A 14,454-nucleotide genomic window follows, 5' to 3' on the forward strand; every position below is an offset into this window, starting at 1 on the left:
CACTAATTTGCATTTTCTGAGTGAACTCCCTTCCTGTTTCCCATCTTGCCTTTGTGTCTCATTACCTTTAAAGTGCTATATATACTTCTTGCCTTCTATCTTACATGGCTTATGATTAAGGACTGCGTTTAAATTCCCCTTTTTGTGTCCGAAACGCGTCAAGCCGCATGGCAAGCTGCATGGCGTTTTTGGAAAGATTTGTGACCCTTTATTAATTTTAACTTTTTTCAAATAAAGCATGAAGATTTTTATCTATTCGCATTGGTGCTGAGTCCCACTTACTTTTCTTTGCTACCTTCCTGGTCCTCATGTGAGCCAGTTTCTTTGTAGCGTTTGATGGTTTTTCCACTGCACTTGGTGACACTTTCAAAGTTTTCCCAATTTTTCGGACTGACTGACCTTCATTTCTTAAAGTAATGATGGCCACTCGTTTTTCTTTACTTAGCTGCTTTTTTCTTGCCATAATACAAATTCTAACAGTCTATTCAGTAGGACTATCAGCTGTGTATCCACCAGACTTCTGCACAACACAACTGATGGTCCCAACCCCATTTATAAGGCAAGAAATCCCATTTATTAAACCTGACAGGGCACAGCTGTGAAGTGAAAACCATTTCCGGTGACTACCTCTTGAAGCTCATCAAGAGAATGCCAAGAGTATGCAAAGCAGTAATCAAAGCAAAAGGAAGAACCTAGAATATAAGACATATTTTCAGTTGTTTTACAATTTTTTGTTAAGTATTTCATTCCACATGTGGTAATTCATAGTTTTGATGCCTTCAATGTAAATCTACAATTTTCAAAGTCATGAAAATAAAGAAAACTCTTTGAATGAGAAAGTGTGTCCAAACTTTTGCCTGTACTGTATATCGTTGGCCAATAACAGACAAATATAATCTTGATGAAGAAACAATGCTTAAAAAACACTGTCCTAAGTAAATAAATCGTAACATGTGTAAAAGATGTAGTTGACTTTTTTTATATGAAAAAATAAAAAGCATAAAAACCACCCCACAGCGACACAGTGTACCCAATCAGGATGTCACTATCTCTACATGTGTGCATTCTCTATAATATAACAGATTTTCTCATACTGCTGCTTTGTGCTGTTCCTCTGTAGCTCCTCATGATTGTTTATGAATTGACAATTGGATGGTACTACTCGGGGGCGTGTCCCCAACCTCTGTGATACTGTCCAATCAGTGCTGACAATATCAGATTGTGGAAGAACACGCCCCCGACAGTTATCACCCTGCTGTCAGTATATTCCCACATTTCTAGGAGGAATAACAGAGGAATGAAACAAGGCAGTGTTATAAGAAAAGAGGTTCCAGAATACTTATTTTGTGGAGAAAGCAAGCGTTTACTATACAAAAAAATGGAAATGTCAGGAGTGGTGACAGGCCTTTCTTGACTCATTTGTTTCTTGGCCTGGATAGATCTTCATCTGTCCTTGCACAGTATCGTGTTGGAGAAGTGATGTGATAGCAAATGGTACTGCAGATTTTATGTTCGGAATAATTATAGACTTTTTTTAACCCCTCTGTGTCTGCAAGAAAAGAATCACATTTATTGGAAAGTATCTGTATTTATAGTAGGTGAAGGGATGCAAAATACATTTGTAGTAATCACCTTCTTCATTTGATCATAATAAAGAAGAATTTATATATGTATATAAATATATATATACTAGAAGGTGGCCCGATTCTACGCATCGGGTATTCTAGAATTTACGTATTGTGTAGTTCATGTATGATTTTTGTTATATATATATATAGATGTTGTTGTGTGTAGTTACCAAGTGTTTGTGTAGGGCGCTGTACATGTTCTGGATGTTGTCTGGGTGTGATGGGGGGTGAGAGCGGTGTTGTTTGTGTGTTGCGTTGTTTGTGGAGCGCTGTGTGTCTGTAGCGTTGTGTGTGTGTTGTGCGGTTTGTGTGTGTGTGGTGTGTTTTGGGGGGAGGTATGTTTTGTGCAATGTGCGTGTTGTGCGGTATGTGCGTATATTTGTGTGTGCAGCGTTGTCTGTGTGTGTGGGTGTCTGTATAGGGCAGTTGTTTGTGGTTCCCAGTGTGTGTGTGTGGTGTGGTGTGTTGTGCAGTGCGCGCGCGCGCGTATGTGTGTGTGTTGGGGGGAGGTGTGCACTTCCCATCGTGCTCCATCCCCCATGCAGCGCACTACCCATCGTGCTCCATCCCGTATGCTGCGCACCCCCCATCGTGCTCCATCTCCCATCCTGCGCACTCCCAAACGTGCTCCATCCGCCATGCTGCGCACTCCCAAACGTGCTCCATCCGCCATGCAGCGCACTCCCCATCGTGCTCCATCCGCCATGCTGCGCACTCCCAAACGTGCTCCATCCGCCATGCTGCGCACTCCCAAACGTGCTCCATCCCCTATGCTGCGCACCCCCCATCGTGCTCCATCTCCCATCCTGCGCACTCCCAAACGTGCTCCATCCGTCATGCTGCGCACTCCCAAACGTGCTCCATCCGCCATGCTGCGCACTCCCAAACGTGCTCCATCCGCCATGCTGCGCACTCCCCATCGTGCTCCATCCCCCATGCTGCGCACTCCCAAACGTGCTCCATCCGCCATGCTCCGCACTCCCCATCGTGCTCCATCTCCCATGCTGCGCACTCCCAAACGTGCTCCATCCGCCATGCTGCGCACTCCCAAACGTGGTCCATCCGCCATGCTGCGCACTCCCAAACGTGCTCCATCCGCCATACTCCGCACTCCCCATCGTGCTGCATCCTCCAAGCTGCGCACTCCCAAACGTGCTCCATCCGCCATACTCCGCACTCCCCATCGTGCTGCATCCCCCATGCTGCGCACTCCCAAACGTGCTCCATCCGCCATGCTGCGCATTTCCAAACGTGCTCCATCCGCCATGCTGCGCACTCCCAAACGTGCTCCATCCCCCATGCAGCGCACTCCCCATCGTGCTCCATCCCGTATGCTGCGCACCCCCCATCGTGCTCCATCTCCCATCCTGCGCACTCCCAAACGTGCTCCATCCGCCATGCTGCGCACTCCCAAACGTGCTCCATCCGCCATGCAGCGCACTCCCCATCGTGCTCCATCCCCCATGCTGCGCACTCCCAAACGTGCTCCATCCGCCATGCTGCGCACTCCCCATCGTGCTCCATCTCCCATGCTGCGCACTCCCAAACGTGCTCCATCCGCCATGCTGCGCACTCCCAAACGTGCTCCATCCGCCATGCTGCGCACTCCCAAACGTGCTCCATCCCCTATGCTGCGCACCCCCCATCGTGCTCCATCTCCCATCCTGCGCACTCCCAAACGTGCTCCATCCGCCATGCTGTGCACTCCCAAACGTGCTCCATCCGCCATGCTGCGCACTCCCAAACGTGCTCCATCCGCCATGCTGCGCACTCCCCATCGTGCTCCATCCCCCATGCTGCGCACTCCCAAACGTGCTCCATCCGCCATGCTGCGCACTCCCCATCGTGCTCCATCTCCCATGCTGCGCACTCCCAAACGTGCTCCATCCGCCATGCTGCGCACTCCCAAACGTGGTCCATCCGCAATGCTGCGCACTCCCAAACGTGCTCCATCCGCCATACTCCGCACTCCCCATCGTGCTGCATCCTCCATGCTGCGCACTCCCAAACGTGCTCCATCCGCCATACTCCGCACTCCCCATCGTGCTGCATACCCCATGCTGCGCACTCCCAAACGTGCTCCATCCGCCATGCTGCGCATTTCCAAACGTGCTCCATCCGCCATGCTGCGCACTCCCAAACGTGCTCCATCCGCCATGCTGCGCACTCCCAAACGTGCTCCATCCGCCATGCTGCGCACTCCCAAAGGTGCTCCATCCGCCATGCTGCGCCAGCATCAGCCTCTCCATCTCCATCATCAGCCTCCCCATCCCAGCCTTCCCCAGGTTCAGCCTCTCTCCTCTCAGCCTCCTCCAGCACGCCGTGCTCCTCTGCCGACACTCACAGATCCGATCGCATACACTCACACACACCCACACACCCCCACCCGATCGCATACACTCACACCCACCCGATCGCATACATTCACACCCACCCGATCGCATACACTCACACCCACCCGATCGCATACACTCACACACACCCGATCGCATACACTCACACACAAAGACACACACACTGACGATATTGCACATACGCGCTGATACTCACAACATCCGGGGATATCACATGCTTCTGGCCATGTGATCCCCCGGCAGGTCCTGGAAGCTCACAACAGCACAGTATCGCCGCCGAGAAGCAAGCGATATCCCAGGATGTTGTGAGTATTTGGATGTGATGTGTGTGTGAGGTGTGTGTGAGTGTGATCTGATTTGTGTGTGTGTGTGTGTGTGTGTGCTGTTATGTGTGTGTATGTTCCGCAGCTGCAGGACCTTGATGTGTGGATGCGATGTGATGTGTGTGTGAGGTGTGTGTGAGAGTGAGTGGGAGCCGGTGTACACTGGTAACTATGATACACATCGGGTAACTAAGGGACCTTAGTTACCCGATGTGTATAATGGTTACCAGCTTTCACGGCCTCCGTCAAGATCCCAGCATTGCAAGGTTATGTCTGGCGCTGCCGGGATCCTGACGGAGCCGGTGTAGAAGCAAGCGATATCCCAGCATGTTGTGATGTGTGAGGTGTGTGTGAGAGTGAGTGTGAGAGTGAGTGTGATCTGATGTGTGTGTGTACTCACCTGGGAATCGGAGCTCCGTGTCAGTTGGGCCAGAGCGAGCGTGCATTACGTGAGGGGGGCCTGCAGAGAGCCGGGGCGAGAGGCCAATCCGTGTGGGGGGGCGGGGCCATGGCGAGCCCAGCGGCCAATCAGCTTTGTGTCACCGTAAGGACACAATTTCGGAGCATGACAGACAGACAGACAGACAGATAGACAGACAGACAGATAGACAGACAGACAGACAGACAGAATAAGGCAATTATATATATAGATATGTATATATATATATATAGATATGTATATATATATATATATATATACATATATATATATATATATATATATATATATATATATATATATATATATATATAATTCTGATATATATATATATATACTGTGTATATATACTGTATATCAGAATTAAAAGATACATTAAATAAATAAATATATATGAATTCGTATAAGTAAAAAATCTAAATATATTCATTTATATAATTTATATAAATATATATTCTGAATTCTATGTACAGTATGTATATGTATGTATATGTTTATGTAAGAATTTATATAAATATATATAACTATAGTTATGAATTAATATATATATATATGCATTTATATTAATTAAAAAAATACAGTATATATAACTATATTTATGAAATACTTTTATAGATTATTATTATTATTATTTATTATTATAGCGCCATCAATTCTATGGCGCTTTACATGGGAAAGGGGTATACATAATAGGGACAAGTACAATAATCATAAACAATACAAGACACAGACAGGTACAGGAGGAGAGAGGTCCCTGCCCGCGAGGGCCACAGTCTATAAGGGACAGGTGAGGATACAGTAGGTTAGGGTAGAGTGTATATATATATATATATATATATATATTCTTATAAATAAATATTTATAAATAAATAAATATATATGATTTTGTATAAATAAAGAATTTAGATAAATAATTTGTCAAGAATATTTGTAAGTATATATATATATATATATATATATATATATATATATAAATATATATATATGACTTTATATAATTGATGAATGTATAGAAAAAAAATAAATATATATATACGGTATATACATTTTTACAAATAAACAATGTATATAAATATATGTAAATATATCTATGAACTAAAAATAAAATATATTCAGTATATACGTATATATGAATTTATATAAATAAATAATTTATATATATAATTTATATAAATAAATAATTATTTAACAGCTCTGGTACAATTCAATGCACATGTAATACTTTAATTCTGTGTTTCAGGATACTGAACACCACTGTGTTTGAAAGCTGGGAAATTGTCGGCCCGTACCCCTCCTGGTGGGTGTTTAATCTCCTGCTGCTCCTGCTCCAATCTCTGCATCTATTCTGGTCTTACCTAATAGTGAAGATTGCTTGTAAAGCCTTCTCTAAAGGCAAGGTGAGAATTATGTGTCACATTTCTGGTCCTCAGCGCTGCGTGCTCCGTATCCTGCTGTTATTTCATTTCTTGCGCTTAGATCTGAGAATTTTTAGATGAAAAAGTAAAATGCGATTGTGGCCAGAATAAATTAGTATAACCGTATTTATGATTTTTGGGGGGATAGTCAGTAGTTATTACCTAAGCACTATATTTTGCCCATTTATTCTCTGCCAGAGAACACAATATTAATGAATGTTAATTGGAAGGCTGCGGTGTTGGCCGGCGATGAAATGTTTGGCAGAAGATTGCGTGTGGTTTTGTGCAGGACGTGCTTGGTACTAATACATGTATGATACTATTAATGATGTATCTGTAATTAATGCAATGCTTGGTTGGCGGTGTGTGACTGGTACTGTAATTATTGTACTATTTGGTCCACACTACAATTAAGTATTGTCAAAGGAGTTTACCGGGATTTAAAGAAAAAATGTTGGCCTGAAGATCAGCCTGATTCATAGAATTCACCCCACGCTGTAACTGAATATACTACATATCAAAGCCATAAATAAAGTAAATAAATGGCAGTAAATATAATCGAGCCTCAGTATAGTCAGCCGCAGTTTGCCAGTTCATGGAAAGTCTCAATCATAGTCCATGGAATGTGAGATGCCGTTCAGAGAGGATGCAGCCGTGTACAACAAACCTGGACGTTTCGGGTGACCGGCACCCTTCTTCAAGCATTTGGAATAATTGGAATACAAATATTTTAAAGGGAAATTTCCTTCTTTGGAAGTTATCCTCTATTCTTAAGGTGGACTGCTGAGATGTCCATAGATACCGAGAATAGAGCCTTTTCTAAGTGGAGAGGTGGCCGGGCATGTGCACCACTACTTCATTCATTCTCTATGGACCTGTCGGAGATAACTGAGAACAGCAGTCCCATGTCTGGCATGGTGGTGCATTTCCTTGGCCAACTTGCCATTCAAATGAGTATTTCAGAGCCCCCTTTTTGGCACTCTTTCGATAGGTGATAACGTCTAAAGATCGGGATAATCCTTCAATACCCAAAATCAAGACATTTTTTCCCCATCCTAAAATTGCCCAGGAATGCTACCTAAATGGGCCCTTTTGGCATAGTTAGAATAAGCCCCTTGCACTTTACTTTACATCTCCCTGGATTGTTCTGTCAAAATTTTGACTGATGGCAAGTATAGATTGGCCTCCTATGTCTGATGGGGACCCCAGATAACCCTGATATATTGGTCCATATCTAGAGATGTGCGGACCCATGGAAGTACAGCTCGGCGGGTTCAGCCGGACTTTTGAAAAAGTTTGGTTTGGGACTCAGACTTAACCTGAACTGCAATGGAAGTCACTAACTGGGCAGATTGGCTCTCCGACCACATGCAGCCAGCCATAAACAGATCACTTCTGGGGGAGGGTGGGCAGAGTTTTTTCATTTTTTTTTGTAGTACACTACATCCAATCAAGCTATTGTTACCCCCAGTGTGAGCCAATGAAAAACTGCAAGTTGCTCACACCGAGCGTACCTGAGCACAGTGCTCGCATGAGTCGTCAACATTCGTGAAGCACCTCAACTGCGAACCCAAACTCAGTTTGTTTATTTTTTTAAAAAAAATGTGTTTGGTGTGAAGACCAAACACCGAACCTTGGGTTCACTCATCTCTAGTTATGAGCGGACCCAAACTTTAAAGTTTGGTGCTCCCACCAAATACAGACTTACAAAAAAATCAGTGTTCGAGTTTGGAGTTCAGGTGCTTTACGTATGCTGACCACTCGCGTGAATATCGCTGTGCTTGGGTACACTCAGTGCTCAGCCCAGTGCGAGCCGCTTGTAGTGTTTGATCAGCTCACACTGGGGTTAACAACAGCGTGATCGGATGTAGTGTTTACAAAGACAAAATGAAAAAACCTTGCCCTCCCACCCCTGGAAGTGATCGGTTTATGGAGGGCTGTATGTGGGCTGAGACCTAAACTGCCCAATCAGTGACTTCCAATGAAGTTCGGGTAAAGTCTGGGTCCTAAACCGAACTTTATTTAAAGTCTGGCTGAACCCACAGAACCCAAATGTTCTTTGTTTCGCTCATCTCCATCAATATCTCTCACAGCTGTCATAGACAAAAGACATCGATATATTGGAGCAAGTCCAGAGAAGAGCAACCAAGATGGTAGAAGTTCTGCAAACCATGTCATATGAAGATAGGCTAAATGAACTAGGGATGTTTAGGCTGAAAAAGAGAAGGCTGAGAGTAAACTTAATAGCGGTCTACAAATATCTGAAAAGTAGTCACAGAGCAGAGGGAACTACCCTATTCTCATTAGCACAAGGAATAAGATTCAGATTAGACATTAGGAAAAACTATCTGACAGTGAGGGCAGTCAGAGAGTGAAACAGGCGACCGCGGGAGGTAGTGAGGGCAGTCAGAGAGTGAAACAGGCGACCACGGGAGGTAGTGAGGGCAGCCAGGGAGTGGAACAGGTGATCACACGAGGTAGTGAGGGCAGCCAGAGAGTGGAACAGGCGACCACAGGAGGTAGAGATCTCTCCATCAATGGAAATCTTCAAGCGGAAGCTGGATAAACATATACCTGGGATAATTTAGGAAAACCTGCACTTGCAGTGGGTTGGACTCTTGAGGTCCCTTCCAACTCTCCCATTCTATGATTCTATATACCAATACTTCTTACAATGCCACATCATACTATAAGATGCACATAGACAACCAAAATAGAGGACACCGTTAAGGGCACCCACTTGACTTTTTAGGAAACCAGCAGCATACATTCTTAAGTGGAAGTTCCTTTATTACAATACAGTCATTTCCTTAATACAAAAAGTTATTTCTCTGTTCCCTCACACGTATTCTTAGCTCCATGTAACCGCCACTTGAGGTTCAATCAAGAAGTGTTTATATGGAGAACAGAGGAGCCTACAAAGAATATTATGAAAAGCTGTATGCACCGGTGTCACAAAACTCCAGGTTATAACTGTATTTGTTTTTTGAAATATTTTTATTTTCCGCTGTATTGCCGTGTATTTGCCTTGAAAATTGGTATTTCCATACATACTTATATGTTCTCTTAACTTTTTGACAATTCTATTCTTTTTCCTTTTGCTGGCATCGAAGACTGGGAAATGGAATCCTTTACATGTGAGTTTTACTAACAAATTTGTTTACTCCGCAGCGTAAACCGACCGGACTGCTCTACCGATCGATGCCTTTAATGAAATGATAGCAGATGTCTTCTATTCGTTCTTAGTTGTGATTGTGTGAAAGATGAAGAAATGTGACAATGATATAAAAAATATTGGTTCATAAAGAACATTTAAATGGATCCTGTCACCAGATTTGGGGCCTATACGCTGCGGCCACCACCACTTGGCTCTTATATACAGCATTCTATCATGCTGTATATAAGAGCTCAGGCCGCTGTGTAGAACGTAAAAATGACTTTATAATACTCATCTAAATGGTCGGTAAGGGGGAGATTGGTCGGATGGGTGTCTCCGCTCTCTGGGTGTGGAAGCTCCTGTTTCTGCCATCTATGTCCTCCTTCTTCTGAAGCCTGGGTGCATGACGCGTCCTAAATCATCCACACTCGCCGGCATTGAGGTCCTGTGCAGGCGCACTTTAATCTTCCCTAAGCAGGGCAGATCAAAGTATTGTAGTGCGCATGAGTGAGACCTCAATGCCGGCGAGTGTGTATGACGTAGGATGCGTATATAAACTTTATATTATTTATTAAATTTTTTGTGTAAAAATGAATGAAGAATGGATGCTATTGCATATGCTTGTCTGGACATAAACATACCTCCTAGATCGGCGAAACACCTGCGATATTGATGCTGTGATTTCTCACTAGTCACTTTGCATTGCTACATGAGCGCTGCAGCTGATCATAGGACCCTGATTGGTGCCTGCAGCAGTCATGTGACATATTGTCGTCTGACCACCAGAAATCACAGTGCCAATATCACAACAGTGGTGCTGGACCAGGAGCTACTGTAAGTATGTTTTTATACAGCTATGGTCGAAAGTGTTGGTTTTCTTGAAATTGTTCCAGAAAATAAAGTATTTCTCCCAGAAAATGAATACAATTACATATTTTGTCATACGCATGTTTATTTCCATTGTGTGTAATGGAAAAACACAAAAAAACAGAGGGAAAAAAAGGCAAATTGGCTATAATTTCACACTAAAACCCAAAAGAAGGATGGACAAAATTGTTGGCACCTTTTCAAAATTGTGGGTAAGCAACTTTGTTTAAAGCATGTGATACTCATTCAAACTCATCTGGAGCAAATAACAGGTTTGGGCAATATGAAAATCAAACCTGAAAGCAGATAAAAAGGGGAGAAGTTGACTGAATCTTTTCATTGTGTGTCTGTGTGTACCACCACACTAAGCATGGAGAACAGAAAGAGGAGAAAAGAACTGTGTGAGGTCTTGGGAACCAAAATTGTTAAAAATTATCAACATCAAGATTACAAAGCCATCACCAGAGATCTTGATATTTTTTTGTCCACAGTGTGCAATATAATCAAATAATCAAGAAGTTTTCAACCCATGGCACTGTAGCTAATCACCCTTGATGTGGAGGAAGAAAAAAAATGAAAAATTGATGAAAGGTTACAACACAGCATAGTCCGGTTGGTGGATAAGGTTACAACGCAGCAAAATACGGATGGTTGATAAACAGTTGCAATCAAGTTCCAAAGAAATTCAAGCTATTCTAGAGGCTTAGGGTGTATCAGTGTCAGCCTGAACTATCCATTGATATTTGAATGAAATTAAACGCTATTGCAGGAGACCCAGGAGGACCCCACTCCTGATACAGAGACATAAAAAAGCTAGACTGCAGTTTGCCAAAATGTACACGAAAAAGCCAAAATCCTTCTGGGAAAGCATCATATGGACAAATGAGACCAAGATATAGCTTTTCGGTAAAGCACATCATTCTAGTGTTTATCATAAACAGTAAGAGGTCTGAAAAAAAGAACACAGTATCTACAGTCAAATATGATGGAGGTTTAAAGATTTTTTGGGGGTTGTTTTGCTGCCTCTGGGACTCGGTGCCTTGACTGTGTGCAAGGCATCATCAAATCTGAAGATTACCAAAGGATTTAGTGTCACAACGTAGTGTCCAGTGTCAGAATGATGGGTGTGTGTCCTAGGTGATGGGTCTTCCAGCAGGATAATGACCCCAAACATACTTCAAGAAGCCGCCATAAATGGATGGAAACAAAGCACTGGACAGTTCTGAAGTGGCAGCAATGAGTCCGGATCTAAATCCGATTGATACCTGTGTAGAGATCTTAAAATTGCTGTTGGGAGAAGACGTCTTCAGATATGAGAGACCTGGAGCAGGTGGCAAAAGAAGAGTCCAAAATTACAGTTGAGATGTTTAAGAAGCTTGTTGATGGTTTTAGAAAGCGATTGATTGCAGGGTATAGAACCAAATATTAAGTTCAAGGTCCCGACAATTTTGTCCGGCCCATTTTTTTGGGTTTTGTGTGAAATTTTAATCCTTTTTTACTGTTTTTTTTGTGTTGTTCCAATACACTCAAAGGAAATAAACGTATATGACAAAACAATACATTTTCTGTGAGAAATTCTTCACTTTCTGGAACAATTGAGTGCCAACACTTTCGTCCATGACTGTATATCCGAAAACTACTGAAGTGATTTCCATGTTTCAGTTTTTGAATTCTCACCATCTAATTTGAAATATTTCTAGGTTTCGAAGGATGACAGAAGCGATATTGAATCCAGCTCAGACGAAGAAGATTCAGTACCACGTACACAAAAAACACTTCACATCAGTACCAATGGGGTTAACAGTTCAAATGGAATAAATGGTTACCTGACAGGTGCTGCATCTTCAGATGAACATTAAGGAAGAAAAACTATTGAAAATAAACTGTTTGCTGCCGGACACATCTAGTAACTTGTCAATGAAGTTTCTCCATGTATCGCTACATCAGAGACCAACATAGGAATATCAGAGCATCCGATCTGTGCACTACCATTATTCATCAGGAGTAAAAATGACCAGCGTGTGTGGGCATGTCTTGGGTTTTCAAAAATTGTCTGCCGATGAATCAGTATTTTCTGCAGCTTGAATGTTATGTATTGTTCATATTTGAAGAGGTTGTGTTTTTGAACATTTTTGAATAGTCGTCCAAAAAAAAGCTCATTAGGTTGTTCCAGTCTTGAGCTCCAAAGTTAAAGCTCGGCGAAACCTGTCCACTTATTGATGGCGCGTGAACCACGGGCAGCACAAATCAGACACCGGCTTCATTTCTGCAGCCGCGGGTGTTTTGCTGCCACTTTCCGAGAAAAAATACTTTTAAAAGATGACGTGATTTGGATAATTATGCCAAAAGGTTGGTCTTCAGGGGCTTCTCCCTCCCCTGTTCCCTTTGATTGACAGGTCTCTCCCTATTACCACAAATAGGCGTTTCAGAGTAAAACATACGTCTTCAATAACGAAGCTGGTCTCTGTTTCATTCTGTCGGTGGTTTGTGCAGCATGAATCAGCCGTCAGGCTCCATTTACGCAAATTTTAGTTTCTCCTAAATCATCATCACAAATGAAGAGAGACATTACATGGTATTCAATGAAGTAAAAGGGCTCGGTCATACAAAACCATAAAGGGTCTTCCAGAGATGTTCTTTGAAGCTGCTCTAATTTATGAAGATCTCAAATGAGAGGCTCAGAATTCCCGAATAAAATATTTAAAAAGGGTTTTGTAACCTATCCATCCCTATAAAAGACATTGTCTACTTTGAACTTCTCACTTACGCTAATTGTTGTTATCCCCGCAATTAGCTGGTAATTACACTTGTCATTGAGGACTATATAGTCCTTGGAATTCAGAAAGTTAGTGGGCCCAATTCATATTTTGCTATTTATTTATATTTTACACTTTCATTTTTTTTTGTCTTTTGGTATTTGCTAAGATTTTCTGCACTAATTTCATCAAAACGGCGCATGCGCTTCACAAATTTTGCTTAAAGGGAACCTGTCAGGTACCATATGCGTTCTAACCTACAAGCAGAGTGATGTGTGGCCTAAAATCCCCTTCCTACCCACCCCTGTGTTTTAATATTGTGTAAAATTAATTTATAAAAAAAGTTTTATAACTTACATGTTCCATATGTAAATCAGCAGAGGGACTAGTTCCTTAGGCGTTGCGTAGCCCTGTCTAGTTTGCCCCATCCTACCCATCCCTGTGTTGTAATGCTGTGTAAAATGAATTGATAAAAAAAGTTTTATAACTTACATGTTTCCTATGTAAATGAGCAGAGGTTCTAGTCCCCAGGGCGTCACTTCGCCCCATCTAGATTGCCCTCCTTCCGTGGTATCATGCCCCTGTGGGCGTGATACCATGGATTTACATGAGCGACGTCACCATCAACTCCTGGAATCCCGCCCGTGTGCGCTTCTCATTCGCGCAGCCTTCTTAGCCGGGAGTTTGTTCGGTGGCTTTAGACGCATTCTGCGCATGGTCGTAAGCGCAGGAGCCTTCAGATCATGCGCAGTTTGCTTGTGAAGCTGATAAGCATACACCCGGCTAAGAAGGCTGCGCGAATGAGAAGCGCATACGCGTGGGATTCCAGGAGCTGACGGTGACATGGCTTATGTAAATCCATGTTATCACACCCACAGGGGCATGATACCACGGAAAGAAGGCAAACTAGATGAGGCGAAGCGATGCCCAAGGGAATAGCCCCTCTGCTCTTTTACATAGGGAACATGTAAGTTCTAAAACATTTTTTTTATAAATTTATTTTACACAATATTACATCACAGGGATGGATAGTCAGGGTTTTAAGACACACATCACCTTGCTTGTAGGTTAGAACGCATATGGGACCTGACAGGTTCCCTTTAAAATCAGAATGCTCTTCATTTCTGTTTTTAACACATATTACTTTTTGTTAGCATAAAAAGTCACTTACTCCTGAAAAATGTCCCAAAAATTCCAGGCATCCATCAAATCACTCCAGGTGGGAGCGAATGGGAGTAAATTTGCCCAAAAAGTTTGCGACCTTCTAAAAAGTCACATTTGATGAATCAGTCCGGAATGGACACATTGACGTAAACATCTAAAAATGAACTAAACATAAAAAGCCAATTTTAAAAATGGCTCAAATCGGTGGATACATTTATTGTAAATTAAAAAATCACTACACAAGAGGTATCCATGTCACAAAAAATGATGAATTAGGCCCGCGTAGTCTAAAAAATTGGCTGCTATTGTCTAACTTTTTGCATTTTGATGCGTTTGACATTTCTTCTTCAC

The 14,454-nt window shown here is 42.8% G+C and overlaps 1 protein-coding gene across 1 annotated transcript in view; it reads left to right on the top strand.

The window, feature by feature from the left end:
* The window catches only part of CERS6 (ceramide synthase 6), a 350,340-nt gene extending 336,622 nt beyond the window's left edge, over positions 1-13,718 (top strand). Inside the window, exons 9-11 of the mRNA XM_075317290.1 lie at positions 5,985-6,141; positions 9,273-9,296; positions 11,884-13,718. Coding sequence (XP_075173405.1) covers positions 5,985-6,141; positions 9,273-9,296; positions 11,884-12,042 — 340 coding nt within the window. The 3' untranslated portion in view covers positions 12,043-13,718. The remainder of the gene's footprint in view (positions 1-5,984; positions 6,142-9,272; positions 9,297-11,883) is intronic.
* The last annotated feature ends 736 nt before the right edge of the window (positions 13,719-14,454 follow it).

Source organism: Anomaloglossus baeobatrachus, chromosome 7 (assembly GCF_048569485.1).
Source record: "Anomaloglossus baeobatrachus isolate aAnoBae1 chromosome 7, aAnoBae1.hap1, whole genome shotgun sequence".
In the NCBI taxonomy this organism is placed as follows: Eukaryota; Metazoa; Chordata; class Amphibia; order Anura; family Aromobatidae; genus Anomaloglossus; species Anomaloglossus baeobatrachus.